Consider the following 22308-nt stretch of genomic DNA (forward strand, 5'->3'; position numbering starts at 1 on the left):
TCAGTTTGGAAGTGAATGATTCAAAGAAGGAGGTTCTGGGTAGAATTCAACCTCCCAGAGCAGATGGCTGCACAGATTTCTGCCTGGTGTCGCAGTGGTGCAATGGGGTGACCTCGGGGCTGTTTCCTCTGTGCCCCAAGGCAGCTGCAGAAGTACCACTTCCTCCTCAGGCAGCCCTGTGGCTAGGTTTCAGGCTTTGTGCCTCGAGCCTTAACCTCAATTCTGTTTCACTAGCTCTCCTTGTAAATACCACCTTCTTCTCCCTTATCAGCCAGTCAACTACTCTTATTTGGAAAACTCTTACAAATACATGCAATGTAAAGAGGAATGCAAATGTCTGGATGGAACATCATCACCGTGAATATCCCGGTGAGATTTTTTTTACTGACAGGTAAAAAGCTGCTGTGTTGCACAAACCTATGAAAGGGGCTGATAGATAATGAAAAAAATCAACAAGCAAATAAATGAATGGGCTATGAACACAAGAAGTGAGACATTGAACAAGTTAGTTGTTGCTTATCCTGGTAGCAAATTGAGGGTATTTTAAAAATAGTGTCCAAATTCAAAACCAGCCCATTATAAGAAGTGAAAGCTTTGTTCAGCTTTTTGTCTTGTGAGAAGCAAAACTGTAGGTATCAGGGACCTTAGCAATCCATCTAGTTCTATACTCTTATTTTGCCAATAGGGGAAACTGAGGCCCTCAAGGCTAATTATTAGGTAGTGAGAGAGTGCAAGTTTAAGAGGTCACCCTATGAAGGACAGAGCACTGTAATGACATTAAGAATGACATGCTAACACTTCTATGATGTGTCCATTGTGATTAAAATCTGGAAGATATTTTACAAGCCAAGGACAACCTTAGGCTGCAAACAGCAAGTTGAATCCTATTCTCCACTAGTCAAATTGTTAGATTAAAAAGTTGCCTGGGTTCCCACAGCTCTGAATAGTCACTCTCCTCTTAAATGTGGGACCTTAATGAAGGTCTGCAACATTCAGCAGATTGCACTGATGGGAGGCAGGGTTGAAACCAGTGAGATGAAGTGCAACTGCAATTGGAAAGATCAAATGCATAGATGCAAAAAAAGAGGGTCCTGATAAGAGTAACATATCTCCAAAAACAAAAACAAGCAAAATCCTCCAAAGCAAAAACAACCTAGTATTTTAGTTGACTTGAACTTAGGATTTATAAGAGTGTGATGTGACTATTGACTAAACTAAAAAAAAGCTTAGGTTGAGTTAATCAGGGCTCAGTGTCCAAGAGACCTAGCGAAATAAACATTCAGGGTGAACAAATACAAATTCAATACAAGAGGGAACTTTTCTGCTGATTACTGTACTAGACTGGGTTTCCTTAACTTGGTGTGTGTTTCTGGTAGTGTGTCAGGGATGCTGTAAAACTGATTCTGCTTTGGACTAAGGCCCCAAGCCTCACTTTAATTAAAGTATATGAATGAGTCCAAAGGCCAGCGTAACTCTTCAACTTCCATCACTTACTGTGTGACCTTAGACAAGATATTTGATCTCTCTGAGCCTTTCTTTCTTTGGCTCTAAAAACAATTATGTTTAAATATTTTTTAATATCAGGGCTTAAAAAAATCAACATAAGAAATGCACAGCAATGTCCCTTGTGTGGTGCTTAGTAAATGATAATTTTTTAAAAAGTTTGTGCTTTAGAGCTTTCCATTCTTCCATGTATAATAATTCATTCAGGGGTGAGCATGTGACCCCATATTGACTATTGAGATGCCCTGAGACTGTGGCAAACGCTTTTTGGTGTTATTCTTGCTTAATGACTCTAACTTGAGATGACAAACTTCCTGGAGATTCTACTACCTCAGAACCTGGATATCACAGCCAGGACCGCTGGAGAGGGAGTTGAGAAATGAAAAGAAACAGGCTCTTGATAACTTTATCTAAATCCTTAATCCAGCCATGCCTGAATTCAAAGCTGGCTTCTGGGCTTTTCATTCGCATTGTAAATTAATTCCACTTGACTAACTGCAGTCTGGGTCAGGTTTAGTCTCCCACAACCAAAGTATTGGGACAGATGCAGTCCTGGAGAGAGACAGTCTCACACCTTTATAGCTCCACGTGAAGACTCTACCTGGCAGCTACTCCCATCTTCCTTGCATGAAGCTGTGGAGCCACAAAGAGCACCACTTACCTCCATCATCTCTGCGTAGAGTGCAGGGCAGCCAACTGCGACACATCAAGGAGACGCTGACCTGAAGTTTACTTGTTATTCTTGGCAGCTCCCAGCTTACAGACAGTGCCTTTTAAACCCCAGCTGTTTCTTCTTTAATTCTCCGCCCAGTTGCCAAAGCCTGATCAATAATAAACACCTCAAATGTCTTCAAACTTAATTTAGCACCTGGCCTGAGGAGGTAAATGCCAGGTCTGGGTCCAATGGCAAGCAAAAGTTGAAACCAAAATAGAAATGATGAGAAATGCTCACTTACAGTGTGCTAGTATATTAACAGGATTTTTCCTCCCCTCCATCCCCCTCAGTGTTGCCCTCATCTGCTTGCTAATTAAGTTTACCTTGTTAAACCTGCGAAAAATTGGCTTGAGCTGAAGTAAGATTACACCAAATCTGTGTTGCTATGACTGACGAGGTTGGCAAGGTCACTGCTGGCTCTTGTTGATGGCGGCTTGTCTAAAGACCTCTGGAATGCTTCTCAGGAACTCTGAGGAAAGGCGGTTCTGCTGACTGACTTGAACATGAAGGTTGATAGTGTTAGTGCCTAATGAAGAGCTTTAGAGTCCTATTGGATTCTGTAGATGTCAGTCACTCAATGCTAGTGTCTTCCCCAGAGGAGCCTCCTCCCTCTGGTAGGGGTTGTAGAGTTCCTCTGTAAGCACCCCCATCCAAAATTTGCTTCAAATATTGAGGTTGATGATTGTCCATGTACCAGAGAATTCAGAGAAGGCTTATTATTCACTCAGAGGATTTTCAGGAAAGCTGGGCGGACACAAACCCAGTGTGCAAGCTGAGAGTTTTCTGTTGTCTTCTACATGGCCTAAGATGGGTGGACGCCAGGGCTTTTAACACAGTTCTCTAAGGCTATTCTGGCTGCCATAACAAAGTAGCACAGACCAGGTGGCTTAAACAACAGAGGTTTATTTCCTCACAGATCTGACGGCTGGGATTTCAAGGTCAGGGTGTCAGCAGAGCTGGTTTCTTCTGAGGCTTCTCTCCTTGGCTTGTAGATGTTCATCTTCGTGTCTTCACATCACGTTCCCTTTGTGCATGTCCATGCTCTAAATTTCTCTTGTTTTAAGAACAGCAGGCCTATTGGACTAGGGTCCTCCCTAATGACATTATTTAACTTAATTACTTTTTAAACAATCCTATCTTCAAAACTGGGGTTTAGGGATTCAATTGATGGATTTGGGGGTCATAATTCAGCCCCAAACAATCCATTCCACACCTTGGTGCTGACTGAGCAAAGCATGTGCCCTCCTTTGTTGACACATTTCTCTCTTTCTGAAAGTTATGACCACCTTTCAAGGAAGTGTTGAGACATGAGACGGCAAGCCCATGAGGCAAGGCCAGAATGAGACCTCAGAATGGTGACTCAGAAAGTATGGGCCATGTGAATGGTGAAGGGGCTGAGGGATTAGCAGGGGGTGGGGGTGGGGGGGATGGCACAATGAGAACAGCTTCTCACCATCTCCCCTCAGAGAATCCCAGCCTCCCGGGGTCCCCTCTGGACATTCACACCTTGACTTCCACCAACACTGGGGACTTTCATCCACCTCTGACATAAGATCCCAGGTTGCAAATAAGCTAATTTCTTTTTATGAGACAATAGAAAGGCCCGCATTATGATTGTAATTCCAATTACTGAGCAGAATTTAATCTAAACTATGCTAATTAACTCGATGGGGGAATCCTTTCACAATGTATTGGTATATCAAATTGCCACATCATACACTTTAAATATCTTACAATCTTATGCGTTGTGTCAATTATAACTCAATAAAGCTGGAAAAGCTTTTCAAACTCTTGACCTTTTGTTATACATATACCTTCCACTTCTTATCCTTTTTGTTTTATGTGTACGTAATCTTTTCCTGCCTCCACCTCAAGTTGCATAAATATTATTAATTAGCAAATAAATGTAGCAAAAGAGTTTTGTTTTTTTTTTAAAAATCAGAAATAGGCATGAAAATTGCCACCTGTTCAGAGATTCTTCAGGAGAATGCTACAGAAAAAAATAGTTTTATTCCCACCCCCCTAAAGAATTTAATATAAGCTAGATTATTTTAGGAACTTACTCTAGGAATTTAGATATAGATACAGCAAAAAGCTATTTTAAGACTTTTTTTGTTTTTGCCTAGACTCTGATAGTATATGCTATATCAAAAGCCAGATGTGGTAGACAGAGTGGAGGCCTCCCCAAAGATGTCCTAATCCCTGGAACCGGTGGATATGTTACCTTACATGGCAAAACAGACTTTGCAGATGTGACAGTATACTCTAAGGAGCTTGTTGTGGAGATTATCAATGTATCACATGGGTCCTTATGAGAGAACAGAGGGAAGCAGGGGGTTGGGGAGAGATTTGATTGGAGATGTAGAGATGTACCTGCTGGTCTTAAACATGGTGCCAACGAATACAGGTGTCCTAGAGAAGCTGGAAAGACCAAGGAAGCGAATTCTTTCCTAAAGCCCCAAAGGAACTCAACTCTGCTGGCCCATCTTGGACTTCTGACCTTCAGAGCTACTAAATTTCTGTTTTCTAAGCCACATGTGTCAAACACAAGGCCCGCGGGCCAAATCCGTCCCGCCAGGCCTTGCAATGTGGCCCGCACCGCGCTGTCATTACTGCACTCCGCTGCGTTTCCATCACAATGACAGTTTATGACTGTTCAGTAAACCATTCGGCCCGCGATTTAGGCTGCATTTTAGATTTTGGCCCCTTCTCTGATTGAGTTCGACACCCCTATTCTAAGCCATTAAATTGATGGTAGTTTGTTATAGCAGTCATAGGGAACTGATACACCAGGGGTTTACCTGAAGCAGCTAAAATCAAGTGTACAACATTATGGTGGGCCACAGGAACAATGACCTCAGTGCAGCCAAGGTTCTCCTTCTTCATTTTCCTAAAATAAAATACGCAGTACAGGTCATTTATGTGGCTGCCTCCCCCTGCTCTGGGCTGTTCTGGAATCCCAGGCTCAGTGGTGATGGCCAGCACTACCCCACACCCCTTTGGAAGCTACTGGTATTTAGGAAGAGCACTTTTCCCTTGTTATATCTGTTTTCCAAGAATTTTTATGTTGTGCCTTTTACAGGATAGCTTCCATAAATGTGGGTTGATTGAAAGAATGTTAATTACACATTTGTATGGCAGTTTACAATGTCATAAGCAGTGGTATGTTAGCACTGGCCCTTATTGCTTGCAAGAACTGATTGTTAAATTTTCAGGAATTTGCAAGTTGGTTGTTAAATAGTCATTATTAAGTATCCTATATAATAAAAGGGTGATATACAAATAGATCGAACAGCAAAACAACCAACTATTCAAAGTATAATATGCTAATGATATGCTAAGGCTGCTTAACCACTTGCTATGATGTGCACTGACCGCCAGAGGGCAGATGCTCAGACTAGTAGGTTAGCTTGCTGCTGGGGTCCAAACTGGACCGAGTCAAATGGGCTGGACATGCTCTGGAGCCCTCCTATGGTCCCTCCCTGGCCTGATTGCGCACTGTGGGGTCCCTCAGTGTGTCCTGGGCCCTCTCACAACCTGGGACCCCTCAGGGGATGTCAGAGAGCCAATTTCAGTTCTTGGGAGAGCACCAGACGCAGGGCTCATGACTAGTGAGCGCTGCTGCAGCAGTGGGAGCTTCCTCAGATTGGGACTGACTGGGCATGAGCCCACAGCAGGCACAGTGGAGCTGGGATGAGCAGGAGCAGCAGGCTATGTTGGACTGCAGATTTCGACCTGATCCTGATCCCCACAGACCACCCAGAGGGATCCCACCCATGCATGAATTTATGCATTGGGCCTCTAGTCAAATTATATAAACTTACAATGAAATGCATGATAGTGAAAGTAAAGGTAATAAATATTCAGAACCCATCACAACCTAAATATTTTACTGCATTTTACTATTACCTATGCTCTTGAAGTTATTTACATCTACTTTATCTGTATCCTGGAAAGAGAATATGTCTGTAACTGACCATCACTTCTAACTGAATTAGTGACATCTTGGTAGCTTGAAAACTTGGTGTGTGCACTAACAGCACAGAAATTGGCAAATGTTATAAACCAATAATTTTTTTTTTTCCTCTGAGTCAGTTGTTAAACATTTACTAGTATAACACTGGTCACAAACCTAACCAGATCTTCACAAAAACTGTCAGATGGTATTCTTGCCCCCAATTTACTAACAGGGGAAGAGACCCAGAAGTTACCTAGCTTACCCAAACAGGGCTTCTGAGTCCTACCCGCATATTTCCACCATTTTACATAGATGTCACATCTATGGTAATTGACTTGCTTCTCAGCCTTTTGACTAAGATCAAGTAGTAGTAGTACAATAACTGAGACTAATCAATTAATGAATTTTTGAATTGATTTTCACTTTTCCACAAAGCATTACTCCTTAGAAAAGTAATGGCAGAAATATAGTAAATTAAATGAAAAGTCACCAGGAAAAGTACAGAATGCCCAATTAAATTTGAATTTCAGAAAACAAAATAATTCTAGTGTGGTGGATGTCTTGCATTTTTATTTGCTGAGTCCGGCAACCTGAAGGAAATACTATTAATATGTTGGCCTATTAACTATTAGGAAGAGTTCTTGCGTTAGCCCCATTATTTAAAAAAAAAAAAATCTCTCTTTACCACTTTACTTTAGTCAGCTCTCTCAACTTTTCTTTTTTTTTTTTTAATATATTTTATTGAGTTTTTACAGAGAGGAAGGGAGAGGAAGAGAGAGAGTTAGAAACGTCGATGAGAGAGAAACATCGACCAGCTGCCTCTTGCACACCCCCTACTGGGGATGTGCCCGCAACCAATGTACATGCCCTTGACCGGAATCGAACCTGGGACCCTTCAGTCCACAGACCGACGCTCTAACACTGAACCAAACCGGTTTCGGCAGCTCTCTCAACTTTTACTATGATCAAAATTAACTGCAACAAATTGCTTATGATCACCTAGTAACTGGGCTAGCAACTTTGAACTCCCAATGAAATTGTACCTACAAGAGACTACCAGTCTCCTTTCTGATTTTTTAGACATCTCTAAAACAGTCTAAAACAAAATAGAACCATTTAAAAATACAGTTTTCATTGTCCATTTCATGACACAACTTAGCAGTCATTTCCTTGTAGGTCCTAACAGCACACTCGATGCCATGAGCACACTCTGGCACCAGGTCTGTTCTTGCTAACATTTATTTTTAAAGTTTTAAAACTGAGAAGGTAAGTAAAGCTGCCCTTTGGAATTTTTGATCTTGAGTGCACAGAGTATTTGGTTGGGATATTTTCCTAATGGAGCTCATGAATGTGTCTGGACCAGTAAGGCAACTGTTGAAGAACCCATTACAGCACCTGGCCTTGGACACCTGGCGATTGAAGCTGGAGCTATTGCTTCAAATGCTTGGATGCTCTTTATCGACAGGACCCAGGGATCAATATTAATGAGTTTCTCCGGAGCTATGGCGCTGGGAGTTATGGAAACCCAGAAGGCAGTACTTATGTAATTCTGTTTCTTCTACCTGTAGCTCTGATGCCAGAGGCCCCTGACTAAATTAGCCCATCTCAGCTTGGCACAACGCTCTCAGAGCATCACGGACAGCAGAGACATTCTGGTCTTCCAAAGGGGTTGTATGCAGAGACTCAGAATCATAAAGGGAACAGGAAGTTGTTGTCAAGAGGACTTTTTAACACCAGCATGAATTTCCCTCTGCACAACTCAAACCAGGGAATATGTCCTATTGTTACTTTTGAAAAAGTGAAACCAGCTACTCAGTAATTGACAGTAACGTCTATACCACAATGAACTACCTCTATGAACTTTACTATCTCATTCTATGACGAGCACGAAGTGGAATCATTGTGTTTGAGGCTACATATTTATCTCTCTCTGTAGGGACTGAAGCATTCCTGGGAGGGAATCCAGAAATATAGAGTCCTATAGTAAACAGCCCAGCAGGTCCAGCATGTAGGCAATTTGTAGAACAATTCATATGGAAATTTGTCTACTGCTATATTCTGGAAATTAGCTTTTCAGACACAAAAAACAGGCATGAACAAAATAATCTTTTGGTTTGTTTTTAAATTTGGGAAAGGAAACTGTTGACTTTAGACTTGGAGCTGAATTAAACTATGTAGAGCGAAGGGGAGCAAGTTTTAAAGGAAGATGGCAGCCAATTTCTTTTGTTATTTAAGTATTTTATTTTTTTTCCCAAGAACAGTTAACATTTACTAGGCACCTATCGGCCTCAGTCACTTGCATCTAAAGAGCAAAGCTAATTTACCCACAGCCCGTGTTCTTTTAAATGGTTAGCCTTATTTCTTAGCTCTGTTTCTGTTAACCACTAGTCTAACATTTGCTTCAAGTTCCATTTTAATAATCTAATCCATCATTGTCTACTGCTCCCTGTGACGTGAACAAAAAGAGTCTGGGGAGGAATAAGGTGAGCAGTGTACATTTCCTGTGGATACTTCAAGTAATCGGCCCCCAAATGAAATTATTGAGTTGGCCATGGTTTATCGTGTTCTAAGGGCATAAAACACGGAGGGAAACGGACCTGTAGAAAGAGTTGGCATTGGAGAATGTGTGAATGTGTGAAAATCCTATAACTTCACTTCAACCGGCCTACTATCCTGAGTCACTAGATGGTCAGAAGAATAGGTAGAGGATGAAAGGAACAGACAGATGCACATTTACATTGAGAACCAGGAACAGGTTTGTACAAGATGAACAGCAAATGAAATTTGCTTCTGTCAAAATATAACCTCACACAGGTCGTTTTTGTACATACGTGGACATACGCACACCCCACACACGCACAGACACACGAGCAAGAATGTGTATTTTGTAAGATAGGTCCTTGGAAATAGACATTCTTAGCAGATATGAATGACAGATCAATTGTAATTTATTTTCTTTTTAACACTGTATCATCATAAAGAAAACTGGTATAAATGAAAAAGTCTATTTCAAATATCTACATCTAAAATTGTAGGCAGTGAAAAAGCACTTCGTTGACAAGGAGTGTGGAATGATGTGTGTTAATTGTCAGAAACTGCTGAATGCCTTGCTTAGTTGCCACAAACGAGTTCACATATCAGAACGAACAATACTGCTAAATATTCCTTTTTTTCTCCATTTTTTTCTTTGTTAAAACATACCGAGAGAAAGAAAAGGAAAGGAAAAAACTGGAAATCCATACATCTTCCAAACGTTTTGAGAGTGAAGCAATATTTAGAACCATCGATGAGGAAACACTGCGGCCTCGGTGTAATATACACAACGCGCTTCTCTTCTTTAATCTGTAATGTACATCAAATACTTTACAACAATGCATTAACAAAAGGCAAGAGACATCTTGCTGTACAGAGGGACCCCAATGCAACTGGAAGCCTAGAATCACAACGGATGGAGAGAGGAAACAAAGCGTGAGAAGCCGTCCTTCGGGAGTGTGCGACCCGTGCTGCCTGCCTCTGTGCTTATAACCTCTGCGCCCCACCGCCCCACCGAGGCCAATGGGGCCACCGCCTGTGCTGTCTGCACCACATTCAATACCCTTGCATACCCTACAGCTCAAACTAGAAAGGTGTCGCACCAGGTGGGCACCTTTAGGATCACTTTAGCTTTCTATTGACGTCCACGTTAACTTTCGATTCGCTTTAGCTTTCTAAAATAGCTCTTCGTATTTCCTTACTGGTTATCATGGCCTTCCTACGGAACAGGCTTTAGCAAACTAAATTTGCAGGGGGGAAACTTAAAAAGAAGCAATGTCTCGTGGTATGCATGCACATGCACTGTTCCCGGAGCGCCTCGTGCCACCCGCCTCACACCCAGGAGTCGGGGGAGGCGGGGTAGTGGCTCGTTTCATAGTTCAGTTCACTGTAGGGACGGGCAGCCGAGTAGAAGTCGACGTAGTTGCCCGTGGACTTGAGTCCCAGGTGCATGGTGTACTCGCTGGCGGGAGGGCGATGGTGGACCTGGTCCTCGAAGAAGGACTCGTCGTAGTTTCGCGTGGAATTCTGAAACGGCTGGTAGGTCTCGTAATCTTTCCTGCTGGGCTCCTGTGGGACTGGCTGTGCGGAAACCTGTCCGGAAGACAAGACCCACCTGGGTTAGTTTGTTTCCCCTGGATCCAACCTCCTCTTGGATCAAGGCAATCCATGCTCCTCAAGGTCAAGGCTGGGAACGTCACCCAGGCAGCAACCAGCATGACATGTCCCCTAATACCGCCAACTATTTGATGGCCCTTCTTTAAAAATACTGGTGACAGGGTCCACATGCCACCATTCTAGTACATGAGTTTGAAAAATTATTATTGTGGTGAAATATGCGCAATATAAAGTTGACCATTTGAACCATATTTAAGTGTATACTTCAGTGGTATTAAGTACATTAACTGTGTTGTGCAACCATCACCACCATCCGTTTCCCAAACTTTCATAATCCCAAACAGGAACTCTGTCCGCATCAAGCATAACTCCCCACTCCCCCAAACCGTTGCAACCATCATTCTACTTTCTGTTTCTAGGAATTTGAACATCCTAGGTGTCTCATAAAAGTGGAGTCATGCAATATTTGTCTTTGTGTCTGGCTTCTTTCACTTAGCATGATATCCTTAAAGTTTTCCATTTTTTAAAAGGCTGAGTGATATTCCAGGTATAGAGATACCACCTTTGTTTCCCATTCATGAGATACCCATTCATCTGTTGATGGGTGATAGGTTCATTTCCATCTTTGGACTATTATCAAAATGCTGCAATGAACAACATGTATACCAGTATCTGTCGGAGTCCTTTCTTTAAGTTTTTTTTTTGTTTTTTTTTTTTTTTTTTTTTTTTGTATCCAGAAGTGGAATTGCTGGATCTTGTAGTGATTCTGCTTAATTTTTTGAGGAATCACCAAACTGCCACAGCTACACCATTTTTCTAGATAAGCTTTATAAATTACAGAGGTACATGAGATGCTATAGAACACAGCAGTTGATTTGTATCCTCCTCGCATTTTCTCTATTGTTCCTAGGAGCTGCAATCCCAGACAGAATCTTTGGTTAGTGGGAAGGAATCTTCAGAATTGTCAGTTCAATGCTTCCCCTTTGCAGTCTTGTCCTCTGAGGTTACTGTCTGATTTAGGGGACCTTGAAGGTTAAAGGGATCACAGGAGACTTTGAGATATGTGAAGTCAAGAATTAGTTCCCTCTGCTTGGCATGTTCATAGGTTGATCATCAGCATTTATATGCGAGGGCCTAGCTATCTCCTTCCTTGCTGGGGTCCCTTTCTAAGACAACTCCCTTGAAGTGAGCAGAACCTCCCAAGGCATGGGGTGAGGGCCAGACCCACGGCCAGGGCACACAGGCATGCACCAAGCTCTGCTTATGTGCAATAATTGGAGAGGATGTCTACTGTGAATGATAAAGAAACAGTTTGATCATTTTCGAGCCAATTCAGTAATTCCCTATTCATTTAACTAAGGTTTAGCATGGTAACATCCTCCAGAAATTGGTCTTAGTTAATAGATAATGATTTGCAATTAGCAAGTTGTGTGTAAATGAATGCTTCTAATGGCCTTCACATAATTCTTCTCTCAAGTACACAAAACTCCCTCTTCTATGTAATTGATTTATTCTAGTAATCAACCTATTCTTCAAAGGGGTGAACTTCATCACAGCTGCCATCCAGTTCCTGCCACACTTCTAGTAAGGGGTGGTTGAATGATAAAGTCCATAGGAATAGACATTTGTGAATCCAAGGGTCTGGTCATAAAAGGACATTGGAAATGAATCTAAAACATATATGATTAAATGCTGCTAAAACCAGGTCTACCAAATGACTTGGACAAGCTCTTCTTTAAAGAGCTGTGAGGTGATATTGAGCTTCTCCACTCTGACACAGTGCTGCTACCCAAGCATAGAGCATTCAGAGGGTTAGAGCTGGGAGGTTTGGAAAAATTATACAGGGAGGGAACTAGAATTTATTGTGTTGCTTGTTGCTATTTCAGTGGGCACTATATTCAATATTTAACAGATTCTTCTTTGTTTAATATTCAAATAGTAATACACATGTTTATGTCTTTCTATATCTATCTCCACCTCTCCTCCCTTCTTCTCTCTCTAGCTCTCTCTCAATTTTCCTCCCTTTCCCTCCCTCAATCCCATTCCTTCCTTCCTTCCTTCCTTCCTTCCTTCCTTCCTTCCTTCCTTCCTTCCTTCCTTCCTTCTTTCCTTCCTTTCTTCCTTCTTCCCTCTCTCCCTCCCTCCCTCCCTTCACCTGTGTCTACCTAAAAGGCTCACATTAGAGCACCATTGGCACAGAGCAGGGAAAACAGAATAAAGCAGGAGAACTATGTTGGCATCTTTACCTCTTCCTATTGGGTCGGCAACTAAGTAATTGCGGGTTTCACACGTATATGGCTTCAGTTGAATTTTTAGGTTTGCAGACGTAGTACAAATGTAAAACACATTTTGTTATTTGATAGTTGGCTATTCAGCTGTTAATCAGTAAAAAAAGTTTTTTGATCTGTTTTGTAGTTTTCGTTTGGCGTTCGTTGAAAAATGGAAAATCAAAAGGAACATTTTCGTCATATTTTGCTTTTTTATTTCCGCAAAGGGAAAAACGCATCGCAAGCTCATAAAAAGTTATGTGCTGTTTATGGTGACGAAGCCTTAAAAGAACGGCAGTGTCAAAATTGGTTTGCCAAATTTCGTTCTGGTGATTTTTCACTCAAAGATGAAAAACGCTCTGGTCGTCCAGTTGAAGTTGATGATGCCCTAATTAAAGCAATAATCAATTCGGACTGTCACAGTACAACACATGAGATTGCAGAGAAGCTTCATGTATCACATACATGCATTGAAAATCACTTAAAACAACCTGGCTATGTTCAAAAACTCGATACATGGGTTCCTCACGAACTGAAAGAATCACAGTTAACGCAACGCATTAGCAGCTGCGATTTGCTAAAGAAACGTAATGAAAATGATCCATTTTTAAAACGACTGATAACTGGTGATGAAAAATGGGTTGTTTACAACAATATCAAGCGGAAAAGATCGTGGAGCAGGCCAGGTGAACCAACTCAAACAACATCAGAAGCTGATATTCATCAAAAGAAGGTTTTGTTATCAGTTTGGTGGGATTACAAAGGAATTGTCTACTTTGAACTCTTACCACCCAACCGAACGATCAATTCTGATGTCTACATTGAACAACTAATGAAATTAAACAATGCAGTTGAAGAAAAGCGGCCCGAATTGACAAATCGAAAAGGTGTTGTATTCCATCATGACAATGCAAGGCCACACACATCTTTGGTCACTCGGCAAAAATTAATGGAGCTTGGTTGGGATGTTTTGCCACATCCACCATATAGTCCTGACCTTGCACCATCTGATTACTTTTTGTTTCGATCTTTACAAAACTCCTTGAATGGTAAAAATTTCAATAATGATGATGATGTCAAATCGTACCTGATTCAGTTTTTTGCTAATAAAAACCAGAAGTTTTTTGAACGTGGGATTATGATGCTGCCTGAAAGATGGCAAAAGGTCATTGATCAAAATGGGCAATACATTACAGAATAAAGTTATTTAGTTCCATGAAAAAATTGTCTTTGATTTTTAAAAAATCAGCAATTACTTAGTTGCCGACCCAATAGATGGGTGACCAAAGGCAAACCTTACTGACCTGGAAAGTCAATTTCCCATTTTTGGGGACAATAGTTTTTGTCCTTCCACCTGGCAATGAGACGAAGGAAACCAACCAGGAACCCAAGAGGCTATTTTGTTATTATCAGTAATAATTTGAATCAAAATACCAAATCCCTTGGTTTCTAGTTTTTGTTCAGAATTTTTTCCTTAAATTTTTTCAAGGAAATTATTGTGACATGCCAATAAACTTGAGAAAAGAAGAAAGTGTTTTATTTCAGACTACTATTGAAATAGACTACTGAATACAGTGCCCATGGATGATGTCTACAGGTGTTCAGAATTTTATTAACAAAAATTCTGTTGCTATTTGGATAGAGCAGTTAAGTCTGCTAGTTTTCTATATAAGGATGGTATGGACTGCTAAAAGCTTAGTAGAATTTTTGAAGTGTTTCAGTAGTTAACTCTTAAAATTATGTCCATCACCTGTTGACTCCAAACATAAAAACCAAGGATCACAAATCTTATTTCACACTAATGGATATTTCTCCTGGGAGCTTGGAATTCCCTGAAAATGAGACTGGAGTCCTAGGTAGTCACAGGGGAGTGTCATAGCTGAACAACAACCTGGCTCCTTTCCTCTGAGTCAGGGAAAGTCAGTAGTTGCCCAGGCCCCACCTTCACCGGGCCATGCATTGATTGCTTTTGCCTCATTCTCACCTCTCTTTGTTTTTTACCTTATTCTAGAGATGTACCTAAAACCAGTTTCCATTAGGGAATCATTTCTTCTGTGAGAGGAGTCACAGCCCAGCCACCTCTGTGAAGCTCACGAGGCCTACTTGGTGCCTACAACACCCAGGAGACTAGAATGCTCAGCAGAGGACAAGCTTTGACATTGAAACTGAATGAACCCCGAGCGTCTCTCCTGCTTAAATGGTTCAAGATGGCTTTTTACCAGTTAAGAGGTTATGAGGTCACTCTTGGCTCAGGAAACTTCACCAAACAAAGGTATTCCATCTGGAGTGGCCAGCCATGCCCACGTGGCCAGAGAAACTAAATCATGGGTGATGTCTACAGTTATTCCCTAGACCCACCCAATTGGAAGAGAACCAGGTTGTCTCCTCTTTCAAATGGTTAGGATGGTCAAACTTAATTTAGTTCCCAAGTGGGAACTGCAGGTACAGCCAAAGTTTATTTCAATGGCAAGTCTGAAATAAAGCACTTTATTCTTTTCTCAAGTTCATTGGCATGTCACAATGATTTCTTTGAAAATTTTTAAGGAAAAAACCCCACTGTCTTTGACTGATATTTTATGTTTCTTGATATTAGAATGGTATTAACAGTCTAATTGCCAACTTCCCTTTGCTGAACACCTTAGGGTATAATGATGGCACTAAACTTTGGCCACAGGACTCAGCTCTGCTAGTGGCCTGCTGACAACATCTCCCCTGGGCTGACAAGTGATGTAAGGTTTGGTATCCATCCCTGCTGGGTTTCAGCAGCATTCACCTGAGATGTTGTGGCCTTGACATTCACACTGAGGCTGAGTTGAGTACATTCTGGGACACCCTGGGGAAAAGGCTACAGTAGGCTGTGCTCTCTCTTATAGTAGAGATGCCAACTCAGCACATTCATTCTAATTTGTGTAAGTGCTCAGAAGAGGCTTAGGTGAAAAGAATGTGCCCCTAGAACCATTATGGACTGTCCTCTAAAGCTAAATTACAAGCAATCCTTGGAGCCTCCTGCAGCCACACTAAAAGATGCCAAGGGACTCTGGGCCACACGAGGGTGTTGCTTCATTGCCAACAACAACAAAGTTCCAAAAGAAAATGGCTTGTGTAGAATAAGTGGATTCTGGTGGCTGGCTTCTCTTAATCTACCTAAAGTAAAAACTAACCTTCCGCTCTTGGATGCAAATCAGGGTTCTATCACATCCTACAAGCATCTTTAAAAGCTGAGGACAGTTTGCTCACTGTACCTGATATTTGCTAAGAGAAAAAGGGTGGATTTCCATACATGGAATTGGCATTTCCAATATATTTTGTTTCTGTTTTCCTCTATGTGTGAGCAGGCATGTTGACATGTAAATAGTTGGAGGAAACCCCTGGTGACCTCTCCTCTAGAGCTCATATCCTGACTTATTTATTCAATTTATTCATTGGCTTATCTTTCTTTTAGCAAAGGCTAGAACTGAGGGAGGTCGAGTAGATATTAGCAATGTGTCAGGCAGGCTGGAGGGTCCAGGTATTCATTGGGGGAGGGTAGAAGGGGCTGCAAACAACACCAGATGTTTCAGGAGTGGCTGTGCATAAACTGGAAAATTGAGGGCAAAAGGATAACACCTCTACCCATTCTCATTTCTCCTGTTGATGGTTGATTAAAGCAAAAAATAATTTCAGGTCTAGGAGATACTTTTCATGTCCTCTTTCTTCTTCACTGGAAATGGTCCTGCACAGGACATTCTACCTGCTAGAAAGAGGCCCTTCCCTTTTCAGAAATGTCCTGCTGGGTGTTGAGAAATGTCCACAAACAACCCATTGGCCTCCCATGTTGGCTTCCATATGGAAATTGTGATCAAGCAAACAGGTTTCAGGTTTATCCTTTCAGCCCAACTTTCCTGATGCCTGAACGGAATAAAGCACATCGGCAAGAAGCCAATTCTCGCAACAGGTATTAGTGTCCAACAGTTACAAGCATGCCATTCATTCTGTAATGAACACCAAAGGGGGAGAGAAGTATGAAGTTGTCCATCAATGAAGAACCACAGGCTGTGCCTTTCGGCTTTTATGTCCCCACAGAACCACGGAAAAAAAGGGGCCTTGATGAATGTTTGTAGAATAAAACACATGCATACAAACTTAGATCAGTTATTTAAGTATTGACCATCCCAGAGCTCCTTAAACCTGAATGGACACAAAATCACCTGGACATCTGGATGAAATGTGTGTCTGATGCAGACAAACCCTTGATTGGGGTAAGGGTCAGAGAAGAATCTCTGCCTTTCTCACAAGCCCCCAGTGATGTTGGGACTGCTTGTTCTTCACCTGGACTTGGAGTTGCGAGGCACATTAAAATGCATCCTATTTAGTTGTTCTTATTGGAGTTGATGTGTCTATCTCATTAATAATGATCACTCATAATGAATGCTTTCTTCTGAATGAGAGTTGGCTGGGTTATAGGAGTTACTTAATTCTTGTCTAGTAATTAGGCCATTGGTCTAGTAACCGGCATCTTATGCTCATATAATTGGGGCTTGCCTTATTTCTTTTAGTTTTGCATCATAGTAGGAAACTTGCTCTCTGCCAGGAAATAAAGTGTGTGGTTGTGGTGAAATCTAAGACTCTCTCCCAATGTGCGGCTGTTCTAATGACTGCCACCACCCGCATGGAGGCTGGGTGATGCCAGCGGGAAGAGCGGCAGGGAACAGTGCTTTCTTTCCATTGTTGTTCTTTATGCCTGTGAGAAAGAAGTTAATGTATCTTACAATTCTGGGACAGATGACAGGAGTCGAAGGAGAAAATAAATACTACAAACGTTCTGTGTCTCCTTTACCTGGTTATGTTTGATGTCTTCAGTGGGCGCACCATATGAATTCCTATACAAAGTTGAAATTCCAGTATTTTGAGCTGAAAGCAAAGGGAAACAAATGTATTACCAGAGAGACCAAGGTTTCAAATGGAGAACTAATGGTTATCGAGGCAAGTTTTTGCCCTAACATGCTTGGCTTCTCCTGGACCATTCCAAGTGGAAGAAAATCTTTGGTCTCTAACACCTCGCTCTGCATACAGATATTAAGAAAGAAGCACAACTCTTCTATAAAATCCCCATTGCATGGCAGCCTACTGCACTAATGTTCAGAGAGTAGACAGGGTCAGGGCAGGTGCGACAGACAGATGGTCACTTTGAAAGTTTGATGGCCTTCCTTCCTGGTGAAAATGGGCGGATGATAAAAGCTTGTCACTTGCACTGGAGCATGCCGGAATCTGTACCAGCAGCTTCGTGTTTAGCAGGAGAATGTCATGACTGAAATTTCTAATTTGAGTTCACAGAAATGCTTGGGCATCGTTCAGACTGTCCGTTTCTCAAAGGCCGGAAGGACAGGCAGAAGCACGACCTGTGGGTGCCCTGCATGTCTGGCTGGCCGTGGCTCTGGAATCCTGTTAGGCACATATAGGAGCCCCCTCTGTTTTGTGAGCAGCCCAAGGTCTAATTGAAAGTCTCTTCCAGTTATGGGCAGCTTCCAAAGGCCTGGGAAGGATGCTCATTTGCCCACTTCTTCACCTGGAAGCCTTGAGGCTCCTGCCACAAGCCCAGAGGAACGGCCCCGGGCACTGCTCCCTTCATAGCAACTATAGAGTCATGATTAAAAAAAGATTTCGAAAAGCTTCCTCCCCCCCCCCCCCCCCCCCCTTGAGTGTCATTGAGTATAAAACACTCTAGAAATAAAGAAGGGCTTATCTTTTGCTTCCAGTATCTATGGGATAATGAGATAAGATAACACACCATCTATCTGTCATAGAGACAGGCCACTCTAGACACAGAGTCAGTGTAAGCTACTATTTCACCCCTGCTTATTACTATAAGCATATAATAGCTGTGCAATAAAACTCCTCTTCTGAAATTCTCCTGGAGGAGTGAAGGCTGAGAGCCCATTTTCAATTTGAAACACCATTCAGATAGACTCCAGTTGAATACACACCACTCCGATCTCTGTATTGCTGCGAAAACCATCATCCCTCGCCTGGTCCATGGCTACAGAATCCTCCCTGAAGGCCCAGTTTCCATTCTGCCCAAACCCACTCCTCTGTCCACCCTGTTCCCAAGCTGAGTAATCATCTTGTTAGACAAACTGGATTATGGTAAATGCCAAGCTCCTTTTTACGGTCTATGAGGCTTTGAATGATCTGGCCTCTGCCTCACTTTCTGAAGTGTCCCCCACTCTTCCCTTGTGTGCTGAGCCCTAGCTATGCTGGTCAAACCTGCTAAGTTTGTTTTGCTTCAGGGATGTTGTACTTGCTGATCCTCCCCCCTAGATATTGCTTGCACACTCTGGACTGCCTCATCTTGCTGCTGGTTAGGTTTGGGCACAAATGCCTTCTCCTAGACCTTGTCAGTTAAAGTAGTTCTCTATCTCATTACCCAATTTATTTTCTTCCTCATGCTCAACAACCATGTGCCATTACCTCATTGGTGAGCTTGCTCTATTGTTTTCTTTATGTACTACCTGCCTTCCTTTATGAGAGCACAAGCTCTAGGAGTTGACACCTTTGCAGGTATCCTCAGCGTCTTGGACAGTGCCTGGCCTTGGTGATTATCACAGAATGCTTTATTTGCTGAATGAGTGAATTCATAAATCAAAGAAAACCTGCTTTCTGAGGCATAATTTGCTGATAGAAGTTATCACTTCAAGAATAAGGTGAAAAAAATGTTTTCTATTAGAATGAAACGTAATTTTATTTGGTAGACAATGCCCTATGATAGCCTTAGCCTTCCTCCCTGTCATGTTTGTGGCTTCTGAGCTAAAGCCATCTCTACCGGAAGTCCTTTCCTCCTGCTCTTTGGCCACTTCACCTGTTTGGAGGAGAGTGTATAGCTGAGATTGAACTTGTGGCCTTTGCAGACACATGAAGCAGATGTCTTTGTGAATGCTTCACCCTGTATATGGACCTCAGAGTGGACTCATAGGAAGATGCCTTTCCTTTTCTTTATAAGCCTCAATTTCCAACTGAATCAACATAATAAAGATTAGAATGGCTGCAAAAGGTACAAGAGAGACACTGACAAAAACAGAACAGACGGTTTGATGGAAAGGCATTTAAAGCTTAGAAAGGAGGGCAAAATCCCCTGGTGAATATTCAGGTCAGGCTGTGTAGCTGCCAGGATCACACAGCCCTCCTGTGATGCGTGCTTCTGAACACATAATGTTCCCAGGGATCATGACCACCAGGAAGAGCTATCAGTCCTGCAAGCCTGAATGAACAGCTGACTTTGGCTTTCTGAAGACTCCTCCATGGCAAAGAAACACTAAAGACAGACGCATTTTAAGAGACTCCATTTAGGTGGAAAATGAATTTCAAAAAGGTGGATGGAGGGAAGCCTGGAATAAAATCCTAAGTGGATCTGTATTTCTAGGACCTAATAGATGAGATTATAACCCAGGCAAGAAATTGCTTCTACTTTTTAATTTTTCCCAGGTTGCACTTTGAGGGTGAACTTTCTCATGGTTTACCACAGCAGAGGGATTGTTTCATTGGGGGAAATGGTAGGACATCCTCTGATGGCTTAGAAAAGAAGGGGCAGTTTTAATGCACTGACCTGTACATGTCCCCTGGATTTATAGGTGAATGAGAAAAAGTACTGCTCTTGATGCAGAGGTCATTAGACATCTCATCTGTGAGTAAATGTTGGAACAATGGGCACTTGCTGAAGTATTGCCGAGTGGAGGTTGGCAAGTCATTATTTCCGTTTCTATATGATTTATTGTCTCTCATCTGACTTGGCTGGGGACATACTCATACCACTACAGAAAGTGTCAATGCCACCACCAGTCTCAGCACACCATTATCTCCATCATCCTTATTACCAATACCCCATCCATCATCATTCCTGCCATCAATACCACCATCATCACCACCACCATCACTGCACACCACCACAATCACATCTATCACTGTACACCACCATCACCATCACTGTCACCACCACTACTTTCATTCCACACTATCACCATCACCACCATTACCATTGCCACCATCATAACCATCACCACCATCATCACTGCACACCACAACCACCATCACCACCACCATCATAACCACCACCACCATCACTGCTCACTACCATCACCACCATTATCATCAACATCATCACCACTACCATCAAGAACTGTCTTTTACATAGTACTTGTTGGCTTAAAGGGAACCTTCCAGTATAAACACATTATTCAATGAAGATCTCAATGTTCTTCTAGGCTTGCTACATGACTGACAGTGCATTATTGACTTGTGTTTTTAATAAATTAGAGCAACACTGTTTAAGCCTCTATTTGAGTTTTAAAATTTACACATATCTCAATACTGGAGTTGTCAAGATCCCTGCCATTTTCTAGGAAGACTAAAGAAAAAAAACACATTAGATTTTATTTTATTTCATTATGTGTGCAGGGCACGATCATGTGCCATTGGAATTATTTCAACACAGACATCCACATTTAAAAACCTTTGAATGATCACACTGGGCAGGAAAGTTAAAGAGAAAAGTTACACTTAAATGACAATGCAGACAATTTCACAATTTTTCTTTTAATCATAATCTCAATTTATCATCCCAGACTGCCAGTGAGGTGGCTAATCACAAAATGAATGGGTCAGGTGGATTTGGTGTCACTAATACTCTGGACTAATCAGGACAAATTAGATTCTTTGCTGAATGTGTTGACTCTAGGGACTCAGCATCTAAATTCACAACTTTCTTTGTTTGTGCTCATCTATAACCAGGGTGACATTGATGGGGGGAAAGCCAGTGAATGAGAATAATAAGATACGTCCTATGTAATGAGCTCAGTCCTCTCATTCAGGAGATGCTTCAAGGGTGAGAGGTCTCATTCCCTTATAGGGTCTGTGTGTGGAGGCAGAGTGCTGACCTAGGAGTGGGGATCGTGGGCAATTGTTTACTATGCTTTTCTCTCTGCGGTCATGCAGAATTACCATGGAAACGCTGCCTCTGGGGTAAATACATTTACCACCAGAAAAATTTTCTTAGATATGTTCCATCCTAGGAAGAAATCTTCATAAATCATCCAATTTGTCTGTTCTGCTTCTCAGGAGGCTGCTAGATCTAAATAATATTAGAGAGATGCACCCTATGCTTTGAAGATTTTTCTGATAAGAGGGTTTTAGTGTGTGTTTAGGACTGTGCTCTTTGCACTCCAGTTTAATGACTGGTCCAGTCTGGCCCTGCTCCTCATGGCTGATTTTCAGGAGGGACCCATCTCTATATCCATGTGATAAAGAAGGGTGGGACTCCTTAGTTAGAGATTCTGATGACTCTGGCAGCTCTGTTTCTAAAACATAACCCTCTCTACATCAATGCCCCCAAGTCCTTGGAGGAGGGGCAAATGGGGCAGAGGGTAGGTGTACAGACACTCTGGAGGGGATGATGAACGTGAGAGGCACACCCTGCCCCAAAGAGAGTTGTACAGATAATGGGAGAGTTAAGTCAAGTCTGATTATTACACAGGTTGTGCAGGGCACCCTGGAGGGAGGGGTGAAGGGCACCAAGTTTGGCCTCCAGAGTCCTAGCTGGTGAGAAAGGAAAGACAATGGGTATGATTGGGGTAGTGAAAGATGAAGCCTATAAAAGATCAATTTGTCCTCAGGGAAATTGTGGTCATTGTTCTAATGAATTTCCTTGGGAGTTTGGTTTCAAGGTAAAAGGATAAATTGTCTCAACA

The 22308-nt window shown here is 42.1% G+C and overlaps 1 protein-coding gene across 7 annotated transcripts in view; it reads right to left on the reverse strand.

Annotated features, from left to right (window-relative positions):
* Window positions 1–8397: 8397 nt before the first annotated feature.
* CTNND2 (catenin delta 2) overlaps window positions 8398–22308 on the reverse strand; it is a 716413-nt gene continuing 702502 nt past the window's right edge. For all 7 annotated transcript variants that reach the window (XM_036410294.2, XM_036410290.2, XM_036410291.2 and 4 more), the window contains 2 exons: window positions 17409–17482; window positions 8398–10301 (listed from right to left, as the gene is read on the reverse strand). In XM_036410294.2, the coding sequence (XP_036266187.1) occupies window positions 10041–10301; window positions 17409–17482 (335 nt within the window). In that variant the 3' untranslated portion in view covers window positions 8398–10040. The remainder of the gene's footprint in view (window positions 10302–17408; window positions 17483–22308) is intronic.

The sequence above is a fragment of the Pipistrellus kuhlii genome, unplaced genomic scaffold (assembly GCF_014108245.1).
Source record: "Pipistrellus kuhlii isolate mPipKuh1 unplaced genomic scaffold, mPipKuh1.p scaffold_m20_p_4, whole genome shotgun sequence".
Lineage (NCBI taxonomy): Eukaryota > Metazoa > Chordata > Mammalia > Chiroptera > Vespertilionidae > Pipistrellus > Pipistrellus kuhlii.